This window comes from Neopelma chrysocephalum, unplaced genomic scaffold (assembly GCF_003984885.1).
Source record: "Neopelma chrysocephalum unplaced genomic scaffold, ASM398488v2 Primary Assembly neopelma1_84, whole genome shotgun sequence".
In the NCBI taxonomy this organism is placed as follows: Eukaryota; Metazoa; Chordata; class Aves; order Passeriformes; family Pipridae; genus Neopelma; species Neopelma chrysocephalum.
In genome coordinates this window covers 5,236,955-5,249,616 of record NW_020897746.1, presented here as the reverse complement: position 1 = coordinate 5,249,616, position 12,662 = coordinate 5,236,955, and the positions used below count along the sequence as shown (strand labels likewise).

The window sequence follows — 12,662 nt, the reverse complement described above, 5'->3', positions numbered from 1 at the left end:
CGCTGGGGCCGCGGAGGACGCGGGGTGGGCTCCGGGGAAGGGGTCCCGGCGGGGGGATCCGGCCGGCGCGGCCCCGGCCGTGCCCGCCCGCCCTGTGCGGCGCGGCCCCTCCGGCGCGGCCGGCAGGTGCTCGCCGGTGCCGGGGCCACTTCGCCCGTGCCTGGGGCTGCCCCCGCCCGGAGCCCCCGCGCACCCGGGACACCGGTGTGGGCTCCCCGCGGAACTTGAGTGCTGGCGCGGAGCGCTGTTGGGTTTTTGTTTTCCGTTCTGGGGTTCGCTGCGCTGTGTCTGTCTCGGCCGGAGCGCGCAGCCCCCCGCGGGTACCGCGCGGCGGCTCCGCATCCCGGGATTTCCCGGGGGAGGTGGCGGCGGGGGCCGCGCCGGGACTTCCTGCTCGGCCCTCGGGGAGCGGGGCCGGGCCGGGGCTGCTCCGGGGCCGCCGTGGGGGGCGGTGGGAGCTGCTCCCTCCCCGCCTGCCGTGGGAGATGCCCCTGCCCTTGTCCAGCTACTCCCGAGCAGATGTGATGATCGAGAGCTGCAGGGACTCCCTTGGGACTCTCTGTTAGCATTTTCTCTTTATTTGTATTTTCCCCTTCAAATCCCTGCCTGTATTAAGATGCATTGTGTTACTGGTTCTTTTTCCTCCCCAAAGTTTTCAGAGTTTCATGGGTGAGGGACCGTCTTGCTGTTAACAGACTGCAAGCAGGTGAACCAAAAAGGCAAAACAAGTTTGGCTCGGGTTGCCCTTCATTGTGCCATTGGAACAGGCTGTTGCTGACACCTCTCCTGGAGGTGAGGTTTTGGAGAAAGCTTCGTGTGTTTGTGTTTAGTGTTGTTGAAGGTGTAGAGCAGGTGAAGCAGGTTCTGTGTTTCTGTAGTCAATGATACAAAGCCTTACACTGATGTGAGGACAGTGACAAGACAGGAGGACAGCTCCGCTGAGATTGTAGTAGTAAAAGCTGTCCGTTGTAATGTCTTATTTGGTGGGGAATGCTGCTCTTTGTAGTCACCTGAAAGCACTTCAGTCAACTGGAATATCTGGCTTTACCAAGTCCCAGGTGAAGCTGTGTGCCCAAAGCAGCTGCCTGGTGATTTTAGCTTTGATTCGGGAAGCTGGTGCTTCTGGCAAGCGGAATGCAAAGCGGTGGCAGGTCCCAAGGGCTCTCCGTGCATCCTGGCACGTTCCTTGTAAGGACAGCCTGGCCCATGGAAGGGACAAGGATGATCTCTGCCAGTAGTGAGCAGTCCCTAATCCCACTTTTAGCCTCGCAAGGGGCTCCATAGAGTCCATGGTATTGGGAAGGGAGACGAGTTCTCAAACATCTTCACAGAATGGTGCTGAGGAAAGTCTTTTATTTGGTTTTGAACAAATTGCATCTGCTGTAACAGCTGACCAAAGAAAAGTATTGGAGGAGTTAAACCAGTTGAGAGCCCTCTATCTTCTAGCGACTTTCTGGTATGGTAACACAATTATTCCTGGGAATTGCTTATGGAAGAGGTGTGTCTTTTCTTGGCTGACACAGAAGCTTGAGAAATGTCAAGGAGTAACAGAGGTTTTAAACATATGTCTTGCAGTTACTACATGGCAATAAAAGTGTGTGATACTGCTAGTACCCTGATCTTTCTTTACAATATCAAAGGAGGGACTGGTGGTAGCTGAAAGTTTAGTTTCTGTGCAGAAACTGGTACGGAAACTCTGATTCCCATATAAAAGTTTCTTTTAGCTGGATCTCTTTGTGTTGCTTTAAGAAGCAAATGCTTTCGTGGTTTACTCCATTGACCCACTGTGTGTAAAATGCTGTTCCAGAGTTACAAGCCACTCTTCCCTTTGATTCACGCTTCTCAGCAAAGCCTACAAAGAGTTTTGCATCATTTGCAATAATGTTGTTCAGTGCAAAGACTTTGTTCTGCTGTAGTGTTTTGAAACTTGGTGTTGTCATGCTCCCATGACAAGGAGAGCACAATAGGAGTCATAATGACACACAAGGTTTGCACAACTCGTAAATTCGTTGCAGGTGGGCGGTTCCTGGTAACTCCAGGCACAAAGCTGTGGAGTACGTGAACTTGCCTGAGTTGTGTGATTGGTTCTCAGTTATTTCCCAAGAGTTCTTGGAGAATTGATCTCTGATCTTTTATTTAATATTTTCTGTGCTTTGGGAGGGCAGCCACCTGCACGTGGTGTTGCCACAGTCTGCTCATTGTTCATTTAACTGTCTGCCTCTCCAGGTTCACCAAAATAAGTCCTTTTTGCAGGAGGATCTTTGGTTTACCTCTCTGACTATTGCACACAAGGTACACCTGAACACTTTCCTGTTTATGAAACTGCCAGTCACAGTGGATCAGCAGTTGTGTTGTGTGAGGGAGATCTCTGCATGGTCTCACTAATCTGAGATTAATGTTAGAGCATCTTCCTTATCCTAGGAAAAGGAGGTGGTATCTTACACTTCCAGGCTTCCCTTGCTTTAGCTGTTCTGCTTGGCTTGTGCCTTCTTCACGAGTATCTGTCTTGACAGCATGTCACAGCCAAGCACAATGGTAGAGATGAACAGGTAAAGAACAGCTAGGCCTTCTTTCATTGATGTCAAGCTAAATTTGTTCTTAAACTTGTAATTTCACATTGAGTCACGTCCAGTGTCGCCTGGAATCGATAAATGGGAGAAGCCTGGTATTTAAATGATGCTTTGATGATTTTTGTTGGTGTGAGATCATTGGTGCTAAGGAATAGCTTTTTGCTGTGCAGTCAATCCAGCCTCTGTTCTGTGTTGCTGACTGTGTTGGTAACAGGAACAAGGCAGACCTCTGGGTGCAGGAAAAAACCTGGTTCAGACAAGGCCATGGCGGTGACGGTTTGTTCCAGGAGCACTAACTGCTTGTAGTTCAAACAAAGCTGGTTGATAAGGCCTCTTTTATTTTAGCAGGGTTGATAGAAGTGTTATCAGATGCATAGATAGAAGTTCTCCCTTTAAGGACCTGTAAGAAGGAAGGAGTGCTGAGGAAGGAATGAAAAGGAGGCCTAAAGCAAAGCAGGATTTAAGAGTTCTTGAGATACTTGATGGTGTTTTGAAAAGAAAGTTCTTGGACCATATCCCATTGAAAACCTGTTCAAATTGAGTAGAGGTTGCCAAGGAAGCACACAGATGGTACCTTGCAACTCTCCTACATGAGCAATATAAACTCATTATGGATGTGTTTTTGTTGTGGAGTTAACTTGAGACCATATCCACACTTAATACTGTCTACATAGTAAAAACTTCTGACCTGGGCTTTCTCTTCTTCTAAGACTGGATTAACTTGTGTGATTGGGACTTCCAGCATTGGTTCTCTTTTACTTTTGGCTGGAAAGTCCACTCTCATGGGAGGACATAAACAAAAATTGCAACAAATTTCTAGAGAGGGTAATTCCCCTCCAGCCTATGCCAAGGTGATGGAGAAAATCCAGAGTGTGCATGGGCATCAAGATACATTGCTGTGTGCAAAAGCAATGGAGCCAAAGCAAAACATGGAGCTCTGAAGGGATTGGTAACACTCAGCAGTGAGGAACAATTAATGCTTCTCTCAGGAAGAAGTATTTGGCTTTCTGTAGAATACTGAATATAGGGTCTGTCAGGGTTTATGGTAAAGTACACATACCACGTCTCACACATCTGAAATGAACAGAGCTGAACAAGGAAGACAGAATGAAATCTGGTTTTGATGTTAACTGCCCCTTAGTCTGTGATTGGAAACAGGATCATCTTGAAACTTGTGCTTTCATTGCCTTTCTCTATGAATAGTGAAGAGATTTTGTTTTGTGTCTGGGTTTAATCAAATGAGGTGAAAAATTGTGCCTCATTGTACTTAACTACAGCAGGAGCTCGATGTACAGGGCACTCTGAGCTCTGCTGTCAGGTGTCCATGGACTGAGTATGAGCAAAACTGGGATTGACTCAGCCTTGGGCTACTGTTGCCTCTAAACAGCTGTCCTCAATGCATCTTAGAAGAAGGGAATGTTGCACATAGTTTCTGGTAAAAGACTCATCTTTGAAAGCCTAAAGAATTGTTTCCCTGGAAAATAAGAACATTAGATACATGCAGACCTGGCATGGCTTCAGAGGCTACTGGAGAATTCCTCTCTGGCTACTGGTAGCCACAACTGTTACCATATGGTTGTAAACGCTGACTGGCAGACAACTGCAGAGCACATGGGGTTGGAGTTTTATGTAAGACACCAAAGGTGTGTGGGAGAGAAACTGGCCTGCTAATATGTAAATGTGCATCTGGAAGATAAGATTATACGGATTGTGGAATCTTTCTTTTTTTTCTAGCATTGGAAAAGATACTTGCTTATTGTACTGAAGCCAAAATTCTTCACATTGACAAGAGCCTTGTAAACTTGTAATAATGATTCTGCTTGGAGAACCTGTGCTGCAGTGGATGCTGTTCCTTCTTTGCTCAAAACTGCTTTTCCCCTCATCTCCTCCCATATTCAGACACTCAGTTATTTTACAGGCATGAAACCCTGATATCACTCAATAAGAAATGACTTTTTTTGTGCCTCCTCTGATCGTAATGGACATCAGCCTTCCAGGATGATGGTTCTTCAAGTGAATTACTGCTTGATTCGGAGCTATTGTGCTCCTTAGCCTGTTGAGCAAGTTGCTGTGGGCTGGAGTGTGAATGTTGGAGTTGTTGCATAAGCAGGCTCAAACAGCACGCTTCTGGATGCAATTAATATTTCAGGATAAAACATTCTAGCAAGATGTTAAATATAAAGTTGTGTCTCTGTCAAATCAAGCCCACTCTTCTTTCTTTGCCCCTAACATGGAATTTGCCTCTGCTGGCACAGCTGAGGTCTCTTCTTCTAAAGTGGGGAGGGTAATTAGTAGAGTTTCTCTGTGGGTTTGCCTAGTTTAACAGGTCCAGGATATTGATTGACAGCGGGAAAGGGTGCGTCTCCTTGGCACTTTCCTTTCCTTGTCTGGCTGAGGGCAAGTTGTGTGTTATACATGGGTGTGATATGTTCTCCTTGCATAGCACAGCACCTTGTCACTGCTCTGTAACTTTTGCTAACTTAGAGTGAATGTAGCTTTGTGTAAATACGTCCCTCTCTCAGGAATGTCTGGTGAAGGAAGACTTGTGATCTGATAGAATTTTTGAAATTTCAGTTGAGGTACTAAATCATTGTAGAAGGATTTATTTTCCAAGTAAACTACACTTTTATTCTTTCTCTCTTTTTTTGGGTCCTCTGCTATATTTGTTTCTGTGCACATTCATCACCTCTGCATGTGCTGGTGGCTCACAAGCACGGATACCTGTAGCTGCCCTGCTCAGAGCTGCTTTTCTCCATGGTGTAATTGGTGCTGCTAGTGGTTCTAGGTGACTTGAATGTCACCTAGGTGATACTTTAGTCACCTGGATGCTGGTGATTCTGGGGAAGTGACTCAGGTGATTGGTCCTCATGTGATTTTCTGGTCCTCTGAACCAGGGCTGCATTGCAGTCATGCTGAGCTCCAGGCAGTGCTGCACAGGTGGCTGGAGATTTTGGAGTGTAAGCAGGAAAGTAAAAGGGCAGTAATGCAACAAAAGGGTACAAGTTCAAGCTCAGGGAGTTTCTAAAAGGAGTTCTCAAAATATGCCTGTAGAGCATCCTGTTTATCACACCATTTCCTTCTTTTGGACCTTCACAGCTGGTGTAAGGCCTTGCTAGAGACCATTTGAAAAGCAATTCCAGCTCCTCAGGAATGACTGCTTTAAATCATTAACCAAAGGTCATCATTACTGGCAGGAGCACAGAAACAGCCACCTTGTTTCCAGCTGTGCTACTCCCATCTGTACAGATGTGAAAGCTCCTTCCCTCCATCACCCTCCAGTCCCATGGTTGGAACAAGGGCCCAGAGCCCTCTGTTCACTTGACAGTCCCTGTGGTGCTCCTGGTCCCTCTCTTTTTCATGCCTTCTCCCCACCTTGCTGCAGGTGTGCACGTACCTCTTCTGACAAAGAGCTACTGTAGAATATCCGTTCTGATTGTTCATTGCACCTCAGAAGTTCTGGCCCCCACTGCACATGTGTGTTGTATACAGAGTAGCTGGCCAATTGCTGTAATTTCCTGTCCAACAAATTAAAATAAAATCCTGACTGGAGTGTCTGTACACTGGAAACTGGAGTTAGTGAGAGTTGGCCAGGGCAGGAGCACTTAACACCAGGGTGAATTGTCAGGATGTGATTCAAACCTTTGGTCTTGAGTTGGCAGTGTTTTACTTATCACTTAGCACCTCTGCAGAGGGGAGATGTGCCAACCTCTTGAGCTGTGTGGAATAGGACGCTGTAGCCTGGTACCCCCAGTGTGATTGCTGGGTTGTAAATCAGGTTTATTTATCCTGCTTGGATCCTCCTGTCACTGTGAGAGACAAGGCAGTGGGACACACAGAATTGTTTGTGTTGCTGGCTGCACAGCGAACCTCAGGTGCAAGATTTCCTTCCCCTACCCCCACCCTGAGCAGGGAGTTAGCCTTGATATTTTACAAAAGCAAGTTAATAATTAATGCAGCTCCCCTGCAGGAAGCACAGCGCCCTTTCTGCCGTACCCATGGAGCAAGCTGAAAATGTGATTCCTTCTCTTTTTAGCTCAAAAGCTGGAGGTTACCTGGGGTGAAAAGTGATGCTAGTCAATAATGCCTGAACCTGAGAGTTGGCCTTTAGGTTGGGTTTGTCTGAATATTTATGCAAATACTGCAGTTTTGCCTTTTCTTTGGGTAAGGTCAACCGAAGCGATCGCAAAATGGCCAAGTGTAAAAACTCTTCTCAAATCCTCCTGTTTTGTCTGTACTGGCTTTCTTTATCGATGTGAAAATGGCATTGTGGAGCCCTGCAGCAGAGGTGCTGCGCTGGGGTGGTGTCAGGTTTTAGTCACTCGATAGCAGTGTTGTCTCAGTCTGCTCTGGCTGATTTGTTACCTGCTAAACCAAAATAAATAACCCACTTCTGCTTGCTCCTCTGCTCAGGCTGCCTTTGTTTACATGGCTTTGCTTTTCTTTTTCGTTAGGTTTTTTGTTGCCAAGATACTACAGCAAGGAAGATGAGAAGGTTCTTAAGAGCCGGACACGATCCAGTGCGAGAGAGGCTTAAACGCGACCTTTTCCAGTTTAACAAGGTACGGTGCTTTCCTCAGACTTCAAGGCATATGTGTGCAAGGCAAATCTATCCTGAGCCTCTGTGCCCTGTAAACGCAAGGATAAACTACTTGAGTGTGGGTGGAAAAGTTAAATTTAGGAGAGGTGGTTTGTTCTCTTTTTTGATTCTGTCCTTTCCCCCCCCTCCCGCCCCCCGACGTGCCTGAGTAGTTTTGTTTAAGCTCACGAGCATGTTCTCGATTCTGGCTTTCCTTTTTAAGAGAAAGGACATTGTCGTGCTGTTAAGTGGCACTTGCTGAAAGAAGAGATCTTCACAGCAGCTTTTATATGCTGTGAGTGGTCTGTAGTTTGTCCTGCTATGTACTGTGACTGTTTCTGTTAGAGGTGGTCTTTGTGGAACTGCTAGGAAAGTAAATATTTTTCTAGAGATACACATAAGCCACAGCTTGTGATGCAGCTGAAACCAGAGTTCTTTGTCCTTGTTTATACTTTTGGTGTACAAGTATACCTCTGTTTTTAAATGTGAATTTTAAAGGCTGTGGAAGCACCTGGGCTGCATAGTGGCCATTAATAATGAATTTCTATTATCTTAGTCTGAATCAGTATCTAGGTTTTTTCCTTCCCTCTGTGAAGAAGGAATGGCAATGGCTGTGCTATCTATCCAACACTCTGGGCATTTTTCTTTTGAGTCCTGGCCAGGAACATAGTGCTTTCATCTCTGTAAATGCCTAGTATTAAGTCATTGCTGGGCTAATGGCTACTTACACCTTCATTGGGGAGCAGAAATATGTTTGTAGGTTTTGTATTTCCAAGGTTTAAATGGAATTTCGTTGAAAAGTATAATGGATAAATGAAATCAGCCTAGGAAATAGCGTCCTTGATTCATTAGAATTGTAGTGTAGATAGATACTTAGAGTGGAACTGTGGATATTTGAGATAAATGATTTAATGTAATTGGTACTAACCAACACCAATTCCATGCATACCTCCCTCCCTGAGGAACTCAAGAGTGCTTCAGGTCTGTTTTCTGCATGCTTCCATGAGGAAATGCTAGTGCAGATGCAGTAGAAAAATCAGTAAATGCAGCCCAGGATTGAGCTGTTTGTGTAGCTAATGCAATGTCAGCTTCAGAAAAGACATCCCAGGGATGGGTCAGAATTGCTTATAAGCATATAAAATTATATACACCTTGGAAAAACCTTTGCCACTTCAGGGATGTCCCTTCCTTGAATATGCCTTTTTCTTATGAGAATGTTTGGCTAAACTTCCCCTGCCAGAGACAGACTAATTTGGATGATGCAAAACAGGGTTGAAAGAACTAGCTTTTGCAGCAGAGGGAAACTTCCAAATATATTAGAAGCTGACATCGGGATTTGTGACTCCATTTGATTCAGTCCTGGAGGTAAATATTGCATCTTGTTTCTGGGGAGACAACTGCTTTGGACACTTCCTAGTGGTTTGCTTTGATTAGCAGCTTGGTAATTAAAGGCCTTGTAAAATGCATTTGCACCTTTAAGCCACAGTAACTTGTTCTTTTCTAATAAGAGTCAGAAGGGAATGAACATTATACCAGAATCTTTCACACTATACTTTTTTCCTTGCATACAAATCATGGATTTTTTTTCCCAAGTCTTGTGTCTCCCATTCCAGTATTTCCAGAGATAATGGGTCATTTGAAAGCCTCTACCCTTTGATCCAATAAACATCTACTCACAGCTAGGTAGACTGAGAAGGTCTGGGAAAGTCAGACCTTAATTCTGAGCTGTTGAAGGTTGTGGCTCCAAGGAGCCAAGAATCATAGTGCTTTGTGTGCCAAGGCTGTCCTTGTCTAATGTGCTATTAAAGCAAGCACATTAGTGCTGGTAAGCAGGTTTTTAAACACTTGTTATTTGAGGTCTTTGAAAGACTTCTGGTTAAGAACCTGCTTGGGAAATAGTTTGTGGGACTATAAAGTTGCTGATCAGAGAAATTGCACGGTGGATTTGCACCTCTTCAGTGTGTGATGCGGGTCATGACTAAATGGAAGGTCTGTACCTTAAAAGCACTGGGGATTCCTGCCCTCATTTTACCCAGAAGTTGAATATAAATGCATTTTGCCACACAAGTTTAGTGTTAATATTGTGGAATGTATTTGACCACTCTGACCTAGTAATGGACTTCAATTTAAAAAGTCTGCTTGATTGGTGGTGGATGATTTTTTTGTTTGTTTGTTTATTCTGTGAGGTATAAATAGGCTGTGATCTTTTCAATGTTTCTCTCTTGCATTTCTGTTCTGGATAAGAGGTGGTCCAGATGGTTTTAAAGGACTGATTGACCACTGGACTAGCTCTTCAAATTTGTTTGTTTCAAAAAACACCTTCCTAAACTCTCTTAGTCAATTAGCTTTGCATATCTGTTTCTCTGTATGAGTAAGAACTTCCCATGCTTGTGCGTACCTGTTGTGAGAATCTGTTTTTAGCTCAGTGGATAGAATGAAGGATAAGGTATGTGGACTTGGCAGTCTACATCTTGAAGTTTATCCTGCATTTGGAAGTAGTATTTGGATGCCTTTGGCTCAGTCCAAGCCCTGCAGAATGAACATGTTCAGGCTGGCATTGTCAGACTAGATGATGGGTAACACACAGGTGAACCAGCCTGTCTTACAGCTGAATGTTACCAAACTGGGAGCATTGCATTTAATTTATGGCTTCGTGTTTTTTCCCCTGTTTTCAGCCTTCCTCCCCGTCTGCTGATGGGTGTGATGGATGGATGGCTTACCTGAAATCTGAACTGGTGTCTGTGCAAAGCAGGGTCAGCACATCCAGGCTCCACTGTTCCTTCAAAAGGCGAATTAACAAAGGGACAGGGTTTGTATGGCCTGTGGTTGGGTTTGGCTCTGCTTTGTCATAAAACAACCTGAGAGCAGAAGCAGAGAGAAGTGAAGGGAGGAAGACAGAACTGAATTTCATCGGCACAGCTTTAGTGTGGGCTGGGAACAACTGTTCAGTTTGGCCACGTTTTTCCTGCAGTAAATGTGACTGACATGAAGCATCTCTGTTAGTTAGTGCTGCTGACATCAGCCTTACTTGTACAGAGTCTGACAAATCTGTGGTCTGAGGAAAATGAAAACGAAAGCTCCCACCTTTCCCAAAAGAAACAAAGGCCCTTTTGAGAAACAGGGCACATCGTGGGCACTCCAGTTTCTTCTTTCAGCTCTGCTGAAAGGCTCCATTGTAACCTCTGCTGCCTTCTGCCCCCCTCGCTCCCCCCTGCTGGGTTTACCTGCTGAGCAGGTGAAAGGATTGGCTGATGAAAGCTGCCCCAGAGAGGGAAGGAAAGGAGGCCACGGAAAGCTGACTTGGTGTGATTTAACAACTGGGTGTAAATAAGCACAAGGAAAAGATCTGGGTAATCAGGACAGTGAATGTGAATGCCTGGCTCTGGTGGTGTCAAATACAGCCCCAAAACCACCCGGAAGCCTTTATTGCCCAGCTGTGGAAGCAACTCGCTCTTATGTCATTCATTTGTCTTTGTTACCTCTTATGGGCATCTTGGTTGAGATTCAAAGCTATCAGAAACCAGTAGTACATTTGCTGTGGTCCATGAGAAGTTGTGCAGCACACTGTTGTTGTTGCTGATACTTCTCTTTTGCAAATTTGCCTGTGGAATGAGGGGGGTACTTCAAATTTCTTGTTGAATGACAACCTGGAGAAAAAATTACCCTCCTATTATTATTACTGAATGATGCACACTTGGTTATGCAGTTCATAGGTCTCATACTTGAAAATTAAAGCTTTATTGACTTGTCTAATGTGTTTACAAATTAACACATCAAACCAAAGATATAATTAGGCCAATATTAAAACTAGTGTTGACAGCTCCCTAACAGGCAGCACAGTATTGTATAAGTCATGATTTTCTGAGGCTAAAGCTTTATCTTCTGGACTGGATTAAATCTTGGAATAATCACAGTTTCTAATTGATGTGTCATTGAAAATTACACCTACTTGTGCTGATAACATTACAGTGCAGTGACTGTGAACAAGTTGAAACTAAAACAGTGGAGTTACACTGGTGTCTCCCTAACAAGTTCCTCACTTTGTTTTGGGTGAGAGTGGATTGGAGTGGTGTTTATTGCCTGGGCTACACCTGATTCATTTAAATATCTGATTTCTTGTTAAGATAATATGATACCTTGAATCTTCTTCCCAGAATTGTACACCATAGCTTCATCCTCCCACAACGTTGATAATTAGGAAGCTTTTCTGTGTTGTCTCAGTAGCTGTCATGGTACAGAGCAATTCCTCTTTGCCTGTGCTGGAAACTCCCGTTTCAATTCTGAGTCCATAGATAAATTCCTAATTTCATACAGTCTCCTAGGAAGTTTTAAATGTGTAGCTATGCAAAGTTTGGTTAGCAACAACTTCAAGGGTGACATTAAAAAGATTGACTTCTCAAAATTTGTTTTTAATCAAACCTAACACTTAAATTACCTTCTTAGAATATGAGTAAGTAAGGCTGAATATTAAGTTATCATAAAAAGAAATAAACTCAGTGGATGTGGAGCTGGTAGTATTAATCTTAGCTTACTACCTGTAAAAGGTAAAAAATGAGTAACTACTCTTTAGCCCAGTTTAATGAGTTGGCAAGCAGAAAATTGGGAAATGCTTCAGTATTTCCAATTTTATATCTGCTAAAGTGGCTCATCTTCCCCTAAGAGGATTTCAGACAGGGGTAACTGATGTTTAGAGCAAGGAGGTCTTTTCTTACAGCTTATGAATTGTGATCAAATGGCTAAAAATGGAGCAAACTGGCAGATATGGAGTCAGCTGTATCCTCCTCTGCCTGTGTCTTTGAGTAGGAACAGTAAAAGGGCATTAAAGTACTTTGCAGCAGCTGGGAGCACCTCAGGCTAATGGCCTGACCACAGAAATGAAACCAGCTTCATTTCATTCTCGTGCAGGGGATTAAGTTGGGAAATCACTATGCAGGAAATAAAGTCCAGGTGTTACTTTTAGGCTGAATAAAGCATAAAACTAAGTGATGTGGTAGCTTTGCTTCAAAGGCAAGATGGAAATGAGGATGGGAGTGAGGTGCAAGTGCTTGCTTCTGTAGACGGAGGGTTCTCTGCTTGTTATTTTCTTTTAACCATGAGGGTAATGAATTCCTATTCTGCAGCTGACCAGCTTGCCTTAGAAGAAGGTACTTTCCAGAAGCTGGGCCTGTGAGGATAACAGTGTTTTCCAGGAAGTAGCCCTACTGATCTTTGGGCACACCAACCCCTCTTTTACATGGCTCTATGTTGGTGAACTCACACACACTTGTTTTGCCTAAACCATGATAATAGCTGTACATTAGCACTTCTAAATACCTGACTGAGCTATTTTCCAAGCAGCTTGGTTGCATCCTGTAAGTATGGTAGGATATTATTCCCTGGCCAGTAAATCCACCAGCCATGCTCATTTTGGGGTGTACAACATGCTCCAAATCTTCCTCTTGGTGAACTGTACTTTAGGGAAGCCACTAAGGGCAAGCAACCTATACTGCTCCCTATGATAGTGACATCTCTCTAGT

At 44.4% G+C, this 12,662-nt stretch overlaps 1 protein-coding gene across 5 annotated transcripts in view; it reads left to right on the top strand.

Moving 5' to 3' along the window:
- Positions 1–12,662, top strand: part of LLGL2 (LLGL scribble cell polarity complex component 2) — a 33,173-nt gene that overhangs the window by 464 nt on the left and 20,047 nt on the right. For 2 of the 5 annotated variants that reach the window (XM_027691728.1, XM_027691727.1), the window contains exons 1-2: positions 6,617–6,731; positions 7,022–7,129. In XM_027691728.1, the coding sequence (XP_027547529.1) occupies positions 6,651–6,731; positions 7,022–7,129 (189 nt within the window). In that variant the 5' untranslated portion in view covers positions 6,617–6,650. Of the gene's footprint in view, positions 1–652; positions 793–6,564; positions 6,732–7,021; positions 7,130–12,662 lie in introns of those variants that run through there. The other 3 variants (XM_027691729.1, XM_027691730.1, XM_027691731.1) reach the window with 3 other exon arrangements.